Here is a 17,658-nt window from a genome sequence, read left to right as displayed (position 1 = left end):
TTCTCTGTCCCTTTTGTCTCATCCTCCACGTTGCTCAGTTTTGGCCCTCCTTACCTACACACACTCAACATCATCTCTATCAGTTGTTCTCAACCTGTGCGTCTTGACCCCTTTGGAGGTGGAACAACCCTTTCACAGGGTTGTAGGTCAGGTATCATGAATGTCAGATATTTACATTATGATTCATAACAGTAGCAACGATACAGATAGATATAAGTAGCAATGAAAATAATGTTATGGTTGGGGTCACCACAGCATGAGGAACTGTGTTGAAGGGTTTCTGGGTTAGGAAGGTTGAGAACCACAGGTCTACATGATGAGAGTCACATTTACATCTTTACCTTGAACCTCATCACATCCTTTCAAATATTTGATAGACAGCATGCGTTAAAATTAACTCCTGACATTCAAGTTGCTCGCCCAGCTTCTCAGATACCTGAAGAGGACAAAGCTATCTTCTACATGTTCCAGACATCTTAGCAGCATCTTGATTTCTTCTTTTTCTCACAATCTCACATTTACTCCTCCATGACACTTTGTTACATTTACCTTAACAATATGTCCAAAGTGTTTCTGCTTCCCTCTACCTCCCCTGCCTTACCTTCCATCTTAGTTTCTGTCTCCAAGCTCCTTATTCAATGCTACACAGTCTTCCTATTGGATTTCATGGCTCACCCTCAGTACAACAGCCAGAGGAATTCTCATGGGACAGAAATTAGACCAGGTAACTCTTCACCCCCCCACACACACATAAGGCAGTCTTTTAAAGAAATGGCCAATTGGGCTTTAAATGACCTAAGCCTACCTTCTTAGCTGCAGGCATCCACATTTCCAGAAATGCATTTGCATTTGGCTCATCTGCTTCAGCTAGAAAATGCTGATCTTTCTTTGAACTCATCCTTCACCTTTGCACACCAATTACCCCAGGCTCTTCCTGTTTTTACGTGTATCTCCAGCATTCATTTCTATCTGTGCTTCACTGATGACAGCGTCTCCCCACTACCATCCTTACCTCAGGTCCACTTTCTGCCCATTAACACTGGCCCTTCTAGTTAAGAGCAATTTTCTCTGTAAGATTCCTACATTCACCACCAAAGCTTTTTCTTTTTTCAGCCTTGCTTGATGATTTCTAAACTGAAGCTTTAATCACAGGTCAGGATGCTTCTCAAAATGAATTTGTTGGCTCACCTAGAGCTTTGCAGTCAGGCTTTAAAGGTGCATTGGCTTGTTGGGCTATCCAATCACACTGTGAACCCCGAATTAGCATTTGCTTTAATTAAGTAAAATTAACCTTGGGTCTGGAAGCCGACTTAGCAACTAGTTGATAGAAAGTAATCATAGAGCATCAGTGGGCATCTGGGAGAGATAGAGAGACACACAGGAAGTAATAGGAGGGGTTTTGAGTGGTGCAGCCTTATTTTATTTTTGTTTTTTGTTTTGGTTGAGCTGAAGGACCGCCCCTTTTGGGAAACACCAGCAAGGAGCAAAGGGTTAGCTAGTTACTACTCAGCCTAAGATAGCAGGGTTTCACCCCTGCCTTTGAACCTCAAGTCTTATTTATAAATAGAAGGATAGAGATTTAAAGCTACCTTTAGTGGTAGCCGCAGAGCCAGTGCCTGCAGGAACAAAATTCCCACCAGGTTATGGCCTGAGCAGCCAGGTTATTTCCAGAGAAGCAGGCCAGCAACTGTGGAGTTGCAATTGCTGGCTGAAATAGCAGCAGATTATGGCATTGCCACTATGCTGAAGATAAAACAACATTAGCTCTTGTTCTATTAAATATCATTTTTGTCAAGATTAATGTTTTGTACAATCATTTATAAAATGAACTGTACACATACAGTTAATTAAATTATACTTCAAAGTCAAAAAAAAAAAGGCTACAAAGACTCTTCTGCATTTAAGAAATCTGCAGATTTCAAGGAATAATATTAAAAGAGATGATAAAACCTGAAAATATAAAAGAATAATAGTTTCCATAGTTTACAAAATGCATTAACCCACATATTAGCACAGATACTTAAGGAAGCAATCCTATTTTCCCTTTTCAAAAGAGCAAATTGAAGGACCGAAAAATGATTTGATAGAAAATACGGGGCAAATCCCAGATAGAACACACAATACATGCCACTTGGGAGAGTCTGCAGAGGCAGGTTCTTTTGAAGGACCCAGACTCGCATCCTGCCCCCTGCTTTGGCAGCCATGACAGCCTGCAGAAAAGACCCAGAAAGAGGAAGGCCTCTGATTCAGCAACATGTGCTGAGCTTCTGACCTTGCCCAACCTTCTAGACACTAGGAAGCCAGATACCCTCCATGAGGCAAGGAACCAATCAGAAGTTAACTGGCAGGCTCTGGAATGCAGAGCACAGCAACCACCCTTGGTGGGCCTATAGGCCATAGCAACCTACCTGCCCCTGCAGCTGGCCAATCAAGCAGGACAGGTTGCCCAGGCTCGGAAGTGCACCAATCCTGTGACTGTTGTCGACCCCAGACATTCATCTTGCTCTACCCCAATAAATTCCCTGCCCCACGGTCCCTCTGAGTCCTTCTTGCTCCACCCACTGTGTCGATGGAGAGAAGACTCAAGTTAATAATGTTAACTTGTTAATTAATTAAAGACTCTTTGCTTTTGCACCAGATCTGGTCTCTTGATGATTTGAGGGTTCAGAATTGGGGCACAACACTTCAGTGCAAATACATATATCTTAAAAAAATTTTTATGTTTCACCTTTTAATTTAAAGCAAATCGGCATTGTACATCCACATTATTTCAAAGTACCAGTTTACTGCAAAGGTTGTGTGGAGGTGAGCATTGCATTACCAAGTCACTGCAACACTGCTGGAACCCAGCAGTGGAACAGCTAGGTTTGGGCTCAGCTGAAGGTCAGACCAGAAGACATCCTGAGGCTAACAATTGCTCTGCACATTTTGGATGATGCAGTAAATAGGAGTTCTCACACTCTACTCTTGGGCAGTCAGGGCTTTAGACTCTCTATCCACAACTCAGGCTTTTACTGAAAACAAAACAAAACAAAAAACAACAACAAAACACCTAAACCAAAATACAAACAAGAAAAATCTCAATCTACCTCAAAACATAATTGAAAAACTCAAATCCTTCAAAACATTTCGTGCTTGAAATAAAACAAAGCTGGGAAAAGTTTATATTATGGCAAGTTTAGCAGTACTTGCCACCCCCTCCCATTGGGGGCTTTACAATCTGGATCTGAGCATTCAAATAAGTGCTGGTTGGATAATAATTATATATGCCCAGCATCATTTCCAGGGCCACGTGCCATTTATCTTTAGAAGACATACCCCACTTCTGCATCCTATAAAGTTATCTGTTGCACAGAAAATGGTATATGCCCAATTGAATGAATGTGAGCTTTGAGTAGAAGAAGAAGCATGAGAATATCATAATTCTTGCTACCATTATGAATAGTTACTAATATTTATTGAGCACTAACTTAGCAGCTGATAGGATATTATGCTAATCACTCCTTTATATGCACTGTCACACTATAGGCTAAGGAAATTTAATTAGTTCCTTGTTCTTTTACTCTGTAGAGAAGAAAAGCTATAGCACCAAAAGCTGAGCTTGTTTCATAATTAGTAATCAATTTAGACAGCCTGACTTCAGGACTTACAATGTGCCAGACGCATCTACTGCGGTGTATAGTCTAGAAAGAAGGAAGAAGATGGAGATAACAACTAAGCAAATAGGCCATCAGCATCATTTTACATACAGATAAGACCATTGAAGGAAGAAAAGAGAAGATCCAAGTGACTACAGTGATGGGGGAATGTCCTTCTGTAAATTTATTTCTCTTGTTGGTTAATGAATAAAACACTGTGTAGCTAGTGGCCAGAATAGGCGGAGCTACAAGAGGAGAATTCTGGGAAATTTAGGCAGATAGGAGTTGCCATGTGAGCCTGGGAAGAAAGGATGCATGAGACATTCTCTGGTAAACCAAGACTATGTAGAAATATATAGATTATTAGTTATAGGTTAATAATTAAGACAGAGCAAGTCAATAAGAAGCCCAAACCACTGGCCAACAGTTTCATAATTAATATAAGTCTTTGTGTGTTTATTTGGGGCTGATGAGATTGTGGGACTAGGCTGGCTATCGGGAAAGAGTGAGTGCTCGTTACAGTCCAGCAAGCCAGGTGTGCTACTACACACCCATAATCCCAGCATGTAGTGAGCGAAGGTAAGACCATTAGAGGCTAGCCTAGGCTTTATAACAAGGTCTTGCCCTCCTTCAAATATCACCAAAGTGAAAGTAGCAACAGAGGAAAGGGAGTTGGAGCAGGGACATTGGCACCTGGTTTGAATGCCAGCACTGTTTGGATGGGTGGATGTTATTTGTCTTCTGCATCTGAGTTTCCTTCACTATAGATACTACTACTTGACTAGTAGGCCCAGCAAAATATTATGATGAGTTGATATAAGGAAAGTGCCTAAAACACTGTCTAAGAGAGCACCAAGTATTCAATTTTTATTATTATTGGCACTGTTTTATTTATTTTTTGCTTCTTTCTTACCATGATTCTCACCACTATTCAAGCTAGTGCAATCTGAAGATCATGTGAAGAAGTGTGTCCAAGTCAAAACCTAGATGATTCTCAAAAACATCAGCATTAGAAGACAGAGATTGCAGGTGGGAGGAACCAGAGTGCAAAAGTCACCAAGCCTGAAGCTCAGCAAAGAAGGTCTGGGTGAGTATGCTAACCGTCAAATTCAAGAGCAAGTTGGGAACCAGATGACAGTTGGCGCCATTGACCATGGCAAGGATCTGAATCCTCTGGCACACTTTAAACACAGCAATGTTATAGTTTGACTTTTGTTTTATAAATATCTCTCTGGCTGCCATGAAATGTTGGATTATGACTTCTGAAGAGTATCAGTATTAGCACTTGGCACCTCTGAGCAGATAATTCTTGGGCTGTATCTTTCTTAGGATGTTTATGTTGGTGCTTTTAACAGTAGTGTTGGTTAAATGATTTAAACATATACATATATATGCCTATATCTATGTGCACATAGTTTGAACAGATATATGATCAAAATAATGGAACACCTATACTGACTTTAGAATTCTAAAATCATACCCACCAAGCTTTAACTCTTCGGATTAAAGCGACTAAATATGTTTGCTGTGACGGAAGAGGAAGACACTGTTTGGGTCCTGGTCTGGGTGTCCCTCGGACTTACCAGTTACTATTAGCTCATTCTTTTCCAAAGGACAGAAACACCGTGAACCTGATTATATAGAAACAGAGTACTTTCCCTAGTGGGTGGTAATACTTCCCCTTCCACCCATCCCTTCCAAATTCACTTGGGTTTAAGGAGGTGACATCTATCTTAGCAACAGTGTCCAGCTCAGTCTTACCATATATACTTGATAAGGGTTCTCCAATCCCAAAGTAGCTATCAACTGGTCCATGAGTTGATCAGCTGATAAGACTGTGGGAAAGCAGTGAACAGTAGTGGAAGAAAAAAAGCATTTCTAGGCCCTCGGCTGTTCCTCAACCATATTAATATTAAGCTGTTATATTGATGTCAACATGGGAAAGACCACTATTGTAATAAATACAATAATTACCCATACCATGATAAAAATTATTAATGCCCTATGCCGGTACTCATATAATGTGAACCAGAAATACAATTTGTATGCAGATTTCTCTTAATCACCAGAGCTCAAAAGTATAGCTGCATAAAGTGAACTGTTTTACCTGTGTGTTCAGCTCCCTCGTTCTTGACTTCTGTGGTTTCCACAGAAGATGTGGGTGGGCTAACGGGAGGGCTAGAAGTAAAGCTGGTACACCCTGTGGATGTGCTGATTTCAAAGTATTCTTGGTTATGATTCATTCGTTGGAAATCCAGAGAAGATACAATGGATGTTCGTTGTTTTGGCTAAAACAAACAAGATGACCAGAGTATTAATACAATAATACTTGCCTTTAACCCTACCTCACTGTCTAAGTAACTAGAGGAGGAAAAGGTTTATGTCATTCATACATCCATACAATAGTTTACCAACAAAAGCAGTGAAGGCAAGCACACAAGCAGGGTGAGATCTCGGAGGCAGGAGCTGATGCAGAGGCCACAGAGAGCTGCTTACTGCTTTGCCCCCATGGCTTGCTCAGCCTGCTTTCTTATAGAATCCAGGTGCACCAGCCCACGGGTGGCCACGCCCACAATGGGCTGGGCCCTCTCTCATCAATTACTACAGTCCTACAGGCTTGCCTACAGCTCAGTCTTAGGGAGGCTTTTTCCCAATCAAGGCTTCCTCCTCTCTGAGGACTCTAGTTTGTGTCTAGTTGATATAAAACTAGCCAGCACAGTACAGTACAAAGAGACAACAACCAATCCGTTGGTGATAGTGAAAAGTGGTATAATTAAAAGTGTTAGGGCACAGTTGGTATGCTACATCAGGCTATTTGATTTCCATGGAAGATTTACACAGAATTTCTCCCAATAATCAACTTTGAAAGTTACAACTTTAAGTCACCTTTCCTTCAACTAACACTCATTAAACATATGTCATTCACTAGACCCTGAGGAAACAGACTCTAATATCAAAAGGTCCCTTCAACGTTGAAGTATAATTAAGGCAGTTCCATTTTTTGTTTCTTTATATAGTCCAAGGAATTGGTGGCATTAGATAGCATCCCCAAGTACCATATGCTGGAATTAAATCATGAGAATTAAGTAAAGTGATATGGAACATTTTCTAGGATCTAAGAATTTACTTGGTATTTGTAGTGAACTTTGATTTTCTTTCTTAAGTATTTTAATTAATCCCCAAATAGCAAGAACAGTCAATTTAAACATAAAAGTTAAAATCATGGCACAATTGCAGATATAATCTATGCTCTCTGTCGGTCACAGATTACTCCCTATAGGAGCCTTCTGCGTTTTTTTTCCACAACAGTATTAATCATTTTCCCATTCTTTTTGCCCACTAGAGCTTAGGGCATTGTACTTAAGAAAAAGTACAATCCTTTGGCCCTCAGATCTGTGTACCTTTTCCAAAAATCAGCCCAAGTTTTACTTTGTACTATTCTTATTTATATAAGTAAAATATTCTTTCTTAAATAAATAATAGGACAGCAAATGTAAGTTTTATGCAATAGTTTGTCATCCATTCACATTCTTCATAGTATAATAACCTTCAGTTTACTAATGTTTTTATTGCTCCAAAATGTTTGGATAACTATCTTCAGAGATCATTTTCTTATAGAAACTCAAATATGGTGTCTCTTCTATGTCATCGTGTGTTATTTTTAAATTAGATATCTAAAAATATAGGGAGGGCATGAAATGAAATGATCAAAATATACTTTACTCTTTCACAATTTTATTATTTTAAAAAGCTTGAGAGGCACAAAATTGTTGTATAAGAGTATGCAAGTCGTTTATTATTATGACACAACTCAGTAACAGAATTCAGATTAGTACCCACGCAAGATTCAGTTGCTTTTAAAGTATGAAAGATGAGGATTTAATGTCAGGCTTGGTTTCTCATGAAATGCCTGCCCTTGGGGCTACTGAATCTCAGTTTCACATTCAATGTCCTTTCCACTGTACTCTGTAGCAGCCATTAAGGAGGCGCAAGCTATTACAGGGGCACTAATAGAATCAGATATACCCATCAGTCAAGATTTTGTTTTGCTGTTTTGTTTTCCTTTCTATATGGCCAATGGACTGCTTTCCCACTAATGTTCCTTCCCGTGAGCATTCTAAAGGTCATATACTGATGTATATGATCTCCATCTAAATGGTTCTTAAATATATGTTTCTAAACCTCAGCTTCCCACAATTCTAATTGCATTAAAACACAAGATGTTGTGTAATTATGAAGACAAATGGACTAATTTTGCTGCATTAATTCATCCTACAAATATTCCTGCATGTACACTAATTGGAGATAACAGGGCAAGTACTGCAATAGCAATAAACTAGTGACATTATAGCTCTTCAGTGGGAGGAGAATAACACATGGGGGGAAGAGATGGTACAGTATATAAAGGAGCTGCAGGAAGGGGACAGAAATCAGGGAATCCACTGGCGGGTTTCTACCACAGGGCGGGCATTTCAAAAGCATCACTGCCAGGTGACTCACAGCTGAATGGAATCTTGAAGAAGCAGAGGTACAAGACACACAGGCACACAACACAACACACGCACACACACACACACACACACACACACACACGCACACACACACACACACACACACAAATGGAGAGAAAGGAAGGTCAAAACTCTGCAAGGTTCACAATGTAATCCAAAGTATATGAAAGTCGTGTTGTGTTCAGGAAACAGAATATTGGAAATTGCAGACACTCACACGTAAAGGACTTACATTGCCACACAAAAGATTTTGTATTTTATTCAAAAAAATGTTAAGGAACTATACTGATGAGGAAGTGTGCTTCTTAATTACATTATTTGGGTAAGCTTGTTTTAGTACTTAGAAAATGATTGGTCTGAGTCAAAGCAAGGGAAACTGGTCAGGGACCATTTTCAACAATTCCAACCAGAGCATCAAAGGCTGTTGTAGTAAAAATGGTAGCAATTGGATAGAGACAATGTGTTTTTGGAAGAATATAGTGGAGTTAACTCTTTGGGACTTGGCATATGATAGGCTGTGACAGTTGCTTTTGGATAAGAGGCCTCCAGTGACATATTTCTCATTTGGGTGAATGTCAGCAGACATTACTTTGTGGAAAACACAAATGTTTAAACATCTAAATGAGAAGTAACATGGGATGCATACTTGTACGCGGAAGTTACCCAATGTAGACTGCTCAATACATGTTCATACTCTTTCAAATCTATATGATACATCTTGCTTTTTATTTGAGCTGGAAACTATGATCACACTCTAAAATGTAGCTTCAGAGGAAGAATCTTGAGGCTAGAACACAGGATAAGAGGAACTCCAAAGGGAAACCGCTGAGCAGAGACTATCTGATCTCAGTCTTAGCTACTTCCACCAAACTGACTATGGACTATATTATTGGCTGGCATAAGACATAGGGAAGAGGTAGTTCTTTTGCCTGAAGCTTCCTGTGCATGGGAAGCAATGAAAATGATTTGTTAAGTAATGCTTTGAGATTGGAGTCAGCACACTATGGCATCGTGACCTGTGTTCTTCCTGTTCCTGAGACATCACTCCATCCATTCACTCATTGATCATGGCTGATATCATGTCACATTGGGAGCATTGCATAATTATACTACCAATAATACTCAAAGATTTGCTGCCTGACCCTTTGAAGAAACATTTAGCGACCCACACTCAAATAAACCATTCTAATTTAATCACACAAATGGAATGCTGCTAAGCATTTAGATACAAGGAGGAGTTATCACAGGTGCAGTGACATTACAGATGGCGCCTGCTAAGTGTCCATGTATCAGCTGAACTGTGTTCATGGGGCATCTCCCCCCGCCCACCCGTGACATTTCTCTTCCTGATGGTCTAGTACCTATATCTCCTGTTTTCCAAAGACTTGTTTATTTGTAAGACTCACCCCTGCCTGTAGATTTTTGTAACACCTAAGAGCTAAAAACGTTTTTCACCTTTTTAGTTGTCGAAGACAACTCAAAGAAGTTTTTGCTGACATGTGAGAAACGTCACACAGCACAAACAGCTTTATTGAACAAGGCCATGTCCGTTCATTGGTGTACCGCCTGCGACTGTTTTCTGTTATCATAGCAGAGTGAGTGTTTGCCATAGAGACCACAGGACCACAAAGCCTACATTATCTTACTTTATGTTACTTTCTTGTCGCTTATAGAGCAAGTTTATAGCCCCTGCAAAAGAGTTATTAAAAGAATGTCTCTGAACAGCCAGAATAGAAAACACTGGAATGTCCTCAGAGATGTAGGATTTGCTGGGCAGCATCGTTGGAACCAGCACAACATGGAAAGTAGACTTCTTGTTCCCAAAGCATATGCACAAGAACCCCCCCACCAAAAAAGAAACATTTTCCATGACCTCTCACTACAGGGTGCTTTTAACTTGTCACTTCATGTCTCTTGTCCCTAATGTATGGGACCTCTCACAGCATGTGGGTTGTTGGATCCTTCCTGACAGTTATTAGGGTAGGTGGGTGCACCAGGCTTAGGGAGTCATTAGTCAAGAATCCCACCCCATAAGTTGACCCAACAGAAGGCAAGACAATAGATGAGTGACTCACAGTCAAGGCATATGCTGTTGCCCCTGGACCTCACTGGCAAAACAAAGAGAGAGATAAAAAACCTAGTTTAGATCCAAAAGCACTAAACCCTAGCACAGGCTGGACCTGAAAGTAGGGCCCGGTGTGATTCATTTGGTATACAGCAAAGAGGCCAGACCCTCTCACACGGACTGATCATGGTGAGGGGGATATGTGTTTGTTAAACTAATTTTGGATTATCTTCACCAGTCTGTGCCTATTATAGGAATATTGTGGTACATAAAGATGTAAGGGAAATACATTCTGATGCAACATTAGAGAGTGCATGTCATTATGGTAGACCACGTGGATGTGATCCTCTTCTGACTAAAATGAGAAAGAACCTTCCAAACTTTCCCTAAACTTCCAAGATCCATTTTATGCTCCTTTTATCATTTTCAAATTATTTAACTAATGGGCATTTGAAAAAAAATCCTCTTACTTAAATTTAAGTTGATTTTAAATCATTTGAAATTGCCTAATTCAATTATAAGGGGTTTAAGATACCATCCTAACCAAATGTCAAGCAGATCTGGAGGGACACAGTGGTGTCAGTACACAGAGTGGCACTCGCAATAGTCAACTGTAATATTAAATAAATTAACCTGGTGAAACCAAGGTTCAGAATGAGTTCTCAGGGAAGACCGCTGACTACCAGGAAATTAGCTGTGACACTGATAGAACACCATGAAGATGACAGGCTTTCTAGACCCCTACCCACTGGCACGGTGTCTCAATATATCCAGGTGTGTCCCTAAGCACTGTTTGGAACAAGATTAGATGGTAAGACAGTGACATCCTGAGCAATTGTTTCAAGGCCCTTCATCAACCTGGCACATTCCTAGCATATAGTATATGGTAACTTGGATTTAATTACAAATATTTTCCCCAAATGACAACGTGTTGTACCAGTATCCTGATTTCTGCACTAATGTGAAATGGAATTTATCATATAATACATTTATGAATGTAGACTGGTTTGTATGTTTATGTCCTTGATCTGCTTCTTTATTACCATGTTACCTGGGCATTCCCCCATGCTGCTACGGCTTTGTTCCTTACTCCTAGAGTCTTTTACAAGTGGCTATGTCCTCCTAGAGTCCTTTATAAGTGGCTATGTTGGGTCTTGTTTTATAGTCTAGGAGCATTGAAAAGCTGTTGTAGAACAATCTTTTTGTACATCGTGAATATGTGTTACTCTCATTGGTTAATAAAGAGTTGACTGGCCAGTATTGGAGCAGGTGGCAGGTGGGTGGGGCTTGTGGACACAGGAAGAAGGGGGAGTCAGGGGTTGCCAGGACACGCAGAGAAGCAAGATGAAAGATGAACATGCCATACTGAAAGAAGGCATCACCACATGGAAGAGTGTGGGTAGGCTGAGAGGTGGTGGTGCACACCTTTAATCCCAGCACTTGAGAGGGAGAACTCTCTGTGAGTTTGAGGCCAGCCAGGTGTACAAAGTGAATTCCAGGAAGGTTCCAAAGCCACAGAGAAACTCTGTCTCAGAAAAAAACAAAACAAAACAACAACAACAACAACAACAAAACCAAAAAAAAAGAAAGAAAGAAATATGGCTGAATTTAATTTATAAGAGCTAGTTAATAACAAACCTACACAATTGGCTGAACACTTATAATTAAAATTAGTTTCTGTGTGGTTATTGGGGAGCCAGCAGTCCCAATGAAAACTTCCACCTGCAAACAGCTTCCTTTACTTCTATCTAGTTGTTCAACAAATGAACATTAGCCATCAGCTATGTGCTAAGCCCCATTCTAAGCTCTGGAGATAAATCAGAGGGCCAAAAGGAAAACAAACAATTCTTGGGCATTTTAAATACAAATTTGTTTTCCTTTAACTTATAAATGCTGCCTCCCAAATATTTTTAAACAGCCCATTCTTAGAAATACTGCCAAAGGTGTTCAAAAGGAATCCCTACACACTGTTGAAGAGGAAAGTGTGCAGTCACCATGGAAACCAGCATGGAAGATACTTTTGAATATCAGTCAAAGGAACTCAAGCTAGCATTTACCAACAACACCTGAGTACCTATGTTTATTGAGACTCAACCAGTAGCCAGGTTATGGATTACATTCAGATACACATCCACAGATGTACATATAAAGAGAACATGGCATGCATATGCAGTGTTTTCTTCAGCCTTAAAGAACAAACACATGCTATCTCTAGGAAAATGAATGGTACAGACAAAATTGGTGAAGTAATTCCAGCTCAGAAGGTCAAGTGTCTCCTATTTCATATGCAGAATCTAGATGGTCTAGTAATGTAGAATTCTAGTACTCAGGTATATAAAATACCATCTTACTTTCCTGATTATGGTCAAACATACATATGTAATTTCCACCCAGGGGTTGAAATAGATGTAAATAAACGTCATATACTTATGAGCAGAAGTTATGTTTTAAAGATTAGAATGTTGGTATTATGAGTAGATCTAACCTGAGCATGGTAGAACATCCTTTACTCCAGACTCCAAAGGCAGAGGCAGGTGGATCTCTGCAAGTTTCAGGACAGCCAGAGCTATTTAGTGAATAGTGAGATATGCCAAGAGAAAGAGAGACTGAGAGAGGGAGGGAGGTAGGGAGGTAGGAAAGGAGGGGGGAAGGAAGGATGGGAAGATGAAAATATGTAGTCTTATTCTTTCCATTTTGGGGACTTCAGATGCAGGTATGATCTTAGAATCAGCCAAAATTAAAACAGGTGTATGGAATTGAAACTGAGTGACCCTCCCATCCTGACTCCAGGTCATAATATTATATAGATAAAATAAAAGAAGCAAATAAAAACTTACAAGTAGAGCTAGTAGCCTAATATCTATGCATCAATGAGAATTCTCCATTTCATTGTTAAGTAAAGCATTGACTAAAAACACCGGTATTGCTTTAAAGGGCATTGAAAGACAATAGAAGTGGATAGAAGACAAGCAATTCAACTTTTACAGAGTGTGTCCTTTTTGAACTTAAGTTAATGTGTGCATATTAATTTCTCTAAAGAAAGAGAACTGATAGAATGAAAACTGTGTGTGTGTGTGTGTGTGTGTGTGTGTGTGTGTGTGTGTTTGTGTGTGTGTGTGTGTGTGTGTGTGTTAAAATGGGGGTTTATTAGAGTGGCCTACAAGCTATGGTCTGGGAGTTCAACAATGGCTGTCTCCTGTTGGAAAGTCCAAGCATCCAGAAGTTATTCAGCCAAGAGTTTTTAACCTCTGTAGGTCAATCTACTGCTAGAGTCCAGGATGATCTCTGGACTGCTGATGGTTTTCAGTCTATTCTGGAATCTAGTCACAACAACAGGATAAATAAACTTCCCAGTGAGAGTGCGGACAAGTGGGCAAAAAGCAAAAGTGTCCATCTTCTATGACCTTTTATGTGAGCTGCCACCTGAAGTGACCCAGATTTAGGGTGGGTTACCCTGCTTTAAATAATCCAATTTAGAAGACCCCTCACAGGGGTGTCATACGGTTGGGTTTAGTTGATCCCAAATGTATGCAAATTAATAACTAAGATTAGCTATCACAAATATGGTTGCATGTGGAGGTCAAGAAACCACCTCGGATGTGGGCTCTCACCTTCTGCCTGGTTTGCCACAGGTCTTTCTGGATTTTCCACCAGATGACCAACAAGCTTCTAGGGATCATCCTGTCGCCACTTCTCATTTCCTTAGCTCTAGGACTACAGATATTCACACTACATATCTGGCTTTTACATGGGCTCTGAAAATTGAACTTAGGTCTTCAATCTTGCACAGCAAGTGATTTCACCAATAAGCCATGTCCTCAGCCCTTACAAATTGAATTCCTGTAGTCACTAGATTTATTATTATGAATAAGCCAGAAAAAAATTAAGAATCTTATTCATGTCTAGTTTTCATCTCTTTGATTTATTATATTTTTGTATAGATGTGTTTAGTTATGGATTAACATATATTCTCATCTTTTATTAAAAGAGACATTATAAAACTACTACTAACATATCCTCTTATATTTATCATATATAAGCATGAGTACAAAGAATATGGAATATATATTTCTTTTTATGAACTTGCACTGGACTGATACACACATACATGAAAGATTAAGTTTTAGATTTTAGTTTCAGTCATTAAAATGTTTGGTAGCTTTAGATTCGATATAGATATTGAGGAATAAGAAAGCATTTTGAGGAGTTTACCTCATAAAAGAAACTCTACCCATATTAAAACACGGCTATCATGCAAATATTATTTTAATTAAGTATTTTAAATACTCACACATTAATATTTCAGAGATGTTCATGTAAAATTTAATGTCCCAGATTAAAAATAAGTATGGCCAGCTTTATTTCCCAGTTTGTTTTTAAAAATAAATTTTTTAAATGATTTGGTTCATTTTAAGAACAGCAGGAAGGTAATTATGCAACTGATTATAGAAGATATGTTCTGAGCAACCAAAATAGGAAGTACATATCACTGTGTGGGTGAAAGGAACTGTTACACATAAATGTGCACAGTGCTTTATAAAAAATAACAGCTTAACATTTAAATTAAGATGTATGTTTTTGAAGAACTGTAATTCTAATAAGTAATTAGAAAGGAGCTCGTGTGACCTATTCCTGGTTTCCCCTGGGGTAGCAATTCACCAAACTCTTCTACATCTCAGCTGGAGTCAAGAAGCAACAGACTCCTATCTTCACCAGGATTCCTTTGGTGCCTTTGATAGCCACACTCATTTCCCTCCTGCCTCACCTCCTCCTCAGCTCCAGGAAACACAAATCTGTTCTATAATCTTTAGATTCATCATGTCAAGAATGTTACATAAATAGTCCCATGCAGTGTGTAGCCTGTGGGAATAGGCTCTTCTCAGTTGAGACTGGTCCAAGCTCTAGTGCATTTCCATAGCTTGCACCTTCATTTGCCAGGTAACATCAGGGTTGTACATGATTGACTCTTCACAACTGTGTGGTTACTGGGTTGTTCCAGGTCCAGCTATTAGTTACTGATGCCACGACACATTTCATGTGCAGGGTTCGGTGTAGGGATGTTTTCATTTAGCTGGTATAAATTCCTGTCATTGTGGGGGCAGGTTTTGGGGTCTCTTATTAAGCTATGCCCAGTGTCGTCTTCTGCTACATCCTGCAGATCAAGATATAGAACTCTCAGCTACCTCTCCAGCACCATGTCTGCCTGCCCTCCACCATATTTGCTGACATGACAATAATAACTAAACCTCTAAACTGTAAACCAGCCCCAATTGAATGTCTTCCTTTATAAGAGCTGCTGTGGTCATGGTGTCACTTCACAGCAATACAAACCCTAAGAGAGGCGTCTTTAGTTGATATTCCTGGGAGTCCTGCTCTTTTCTGAATGGAAATAGAGAAGGAGTGGATCTCGGGGAGAGAGGATGTAGCAGGAAGTAGTGGGGAGGGACTAGGAAGTGGGGGGGGAATGGTGATCCATGAAAGAATAATTTTTTAAAAGCATGGTCCTACCAAAGACCTTCAGAAATGAGATGGAAATAAAAAGGTTACAGGCAAACAGAAGTTGTATATCATTTCTATATAGGAATTCGTAATGAGAACTCATTATTCTATTGTCAAAAGCTTCTAATTAAAGACACAAAAGACATGAAAGTGAAAATTCAAATTGAAAAGGAATACAGAGCAATGTCGAAAAATTGTAACTAACATGGCCATATTAAATGGAATTTTATCTATGGTATAATGGCTAATCTCTTAAAAACAACTATGGCTAAAACAAATTGCCAAAGGGTACAAACTACAAAGTTATAGCAATTTTGACACCAAAGCCACAGAATATAAAAGTATTGCATTTACCATACCATGTCTAATGCTTAGTTTTCATTTATATCTAATTTTTGATGTTATTGATTATAAATAATATTGTATTTTTAAAAATTCTTTGTACACTCATTCATTACCACCACACAGAGATACCATTTGTTTTGCAAATATATTTGGCATCCTGTAACTTTGTGGAAATAATTTATTTAGTTTATCCTTGGACTATTTATAGTAGCCATACCACTAAAGACGATAACTGCCCTTCATTCAGCCATCATTAGCTGCCATTGGCACTCCAGAGAGAGGTGGAACTCATAAGACCCTCCTCCACCTATGATGGAATGTTGACATGCCCATGTGCAGTTCTTGTGCAGGTAATCACTCATTTTTTTATACATTTCTTGGCATTTTCCAAACAGACAATTAAGTATAGCTTTATCACTTCCTTTTGAAAATATTCTTATTAATTCTTTCAGAATTTCATACTCTGACTTTCTTTAAGTCTTTGTGCATTTATTTCCTTCTGCCTTTCTTGCACAAGCTAGACCTTACAGCACTGTCTGTGGAATGCAGCCGTGACAGAAAGGACATGCTTGCTTTATTCCTAATCATGGAAGAGACACATTCAGATTTTTACAGCTGAGAATAACGCTGCCTGAAAAATTTCATTAGAATGTGTGCTCTTTGTCATTCTGAGAAAGTCTACCTACATTCTATTCTTTAGAGAGTTTTAGAAACTTGCATGTACATTGACTTTTGACTGTTTTGTTTCAATTAATAGGATTTTATGTACTTTCTTCAATATTAATTTTCAATATCAAACAAATATTATAGCTATGAAATAAATTTCATTGATTTGATGCCTTCTGCTCTCTAATACTTTGATAAGACCTTTTTTCTATAAATAGGATACCACTACCCCTGAACTAGTGCAGTGAGTATTAACTGTGTACATGTGTGAGTGTGCACATATACATATGTGCCATTTTGGAAAAGAAATGGGGGATTACTAACTTCATAAACTCTACTAGGAATCTCTCTTCATTTCTAAGGAGAGAGTGCTTAGAATTGTTAATTTTTTAAAAAAATATTTGCTATAATTCCACACTTAAACTAAGGGCTTAGATACTCGATTCTTTTAGGAAAGGCTACTAGTAATCAAATACACATCACCCATTTCATATGGGGGAAGGGAATTGTAATAGTTTGATTTGAGCAAAATGGTCTATTTGAATTGAGTTGTCAAACTGAAATGAGCAGAATGAATTTTCATATTCCTTTGATGTTTCAGGGTCTGCTGTGAGATCCTCTGCTCAGTCCTGAGGGTGGTAATTTCTGTCATTTCTTCAGCTTCAGTTTAAGAATGGCACCAAACAATAATTTAATGATTTACAGATGACATTTTCTCAGAAGCTCCCAGAAGTCTGTCTGCTTGAAGTCTTAAGAAATATCTCTGATGATAATAGTGTTCATTGAGCACATGCTGTGTCATGTGTGATACATGTCTTCTCTCATGTAAACACCACAATTCTACATGTATGTTATTTATCACACTTTATACCAGGAGAAGTGAAGCTTCTTGAGGCATACTGAAGAACTGTCAGGTAGTCCTGGATTGCTCCAC

At 39.0% G+C, this 17,658-nt stretch overlaps 1 protein-coding gene across 1 annotated transcript in view; it reads right to left on the bottom strand.

Annotated features, from left to right (window-relative positions):
* Window positions 1-17,658, bottom strand: part of Anks1b (ankyrin repeat and sterile alpha motif domain containing 1B) — an 878,091-nt gene that overhangs the window by 534,647 nt on the left and 325,786 nt on the right. The window contains exon 12 of the mRNA XM_051206268.1: window positions 5,746-5,926. Within this exon, the coding sequence (XP_051062225.1) occupies window positions 5,746-5,926 (181 nt within the window). The remainder of the gene's footprint in view (window positions 1-5,745; window positions 5,927-17,658) is intronic.

The sequence above is a fragment of the Phodopus roborovskii genome, unplaced genomic scaffold (genome assembly GCF_943737965.1).
Source record: "Phodopus roborovskii unplaced genomic scaffold, PHOROB, whole genome shotgun sequence".
Lineage (NCBI taxonomy): Eukaryota > Metazoa > Chordata > Mammalia > Rodentia > Cricetidae > Phodopus > Phodopus roborovskii.
This window is presented reverse-complemented; position numbering and strand designations above follow the sequence as displayed.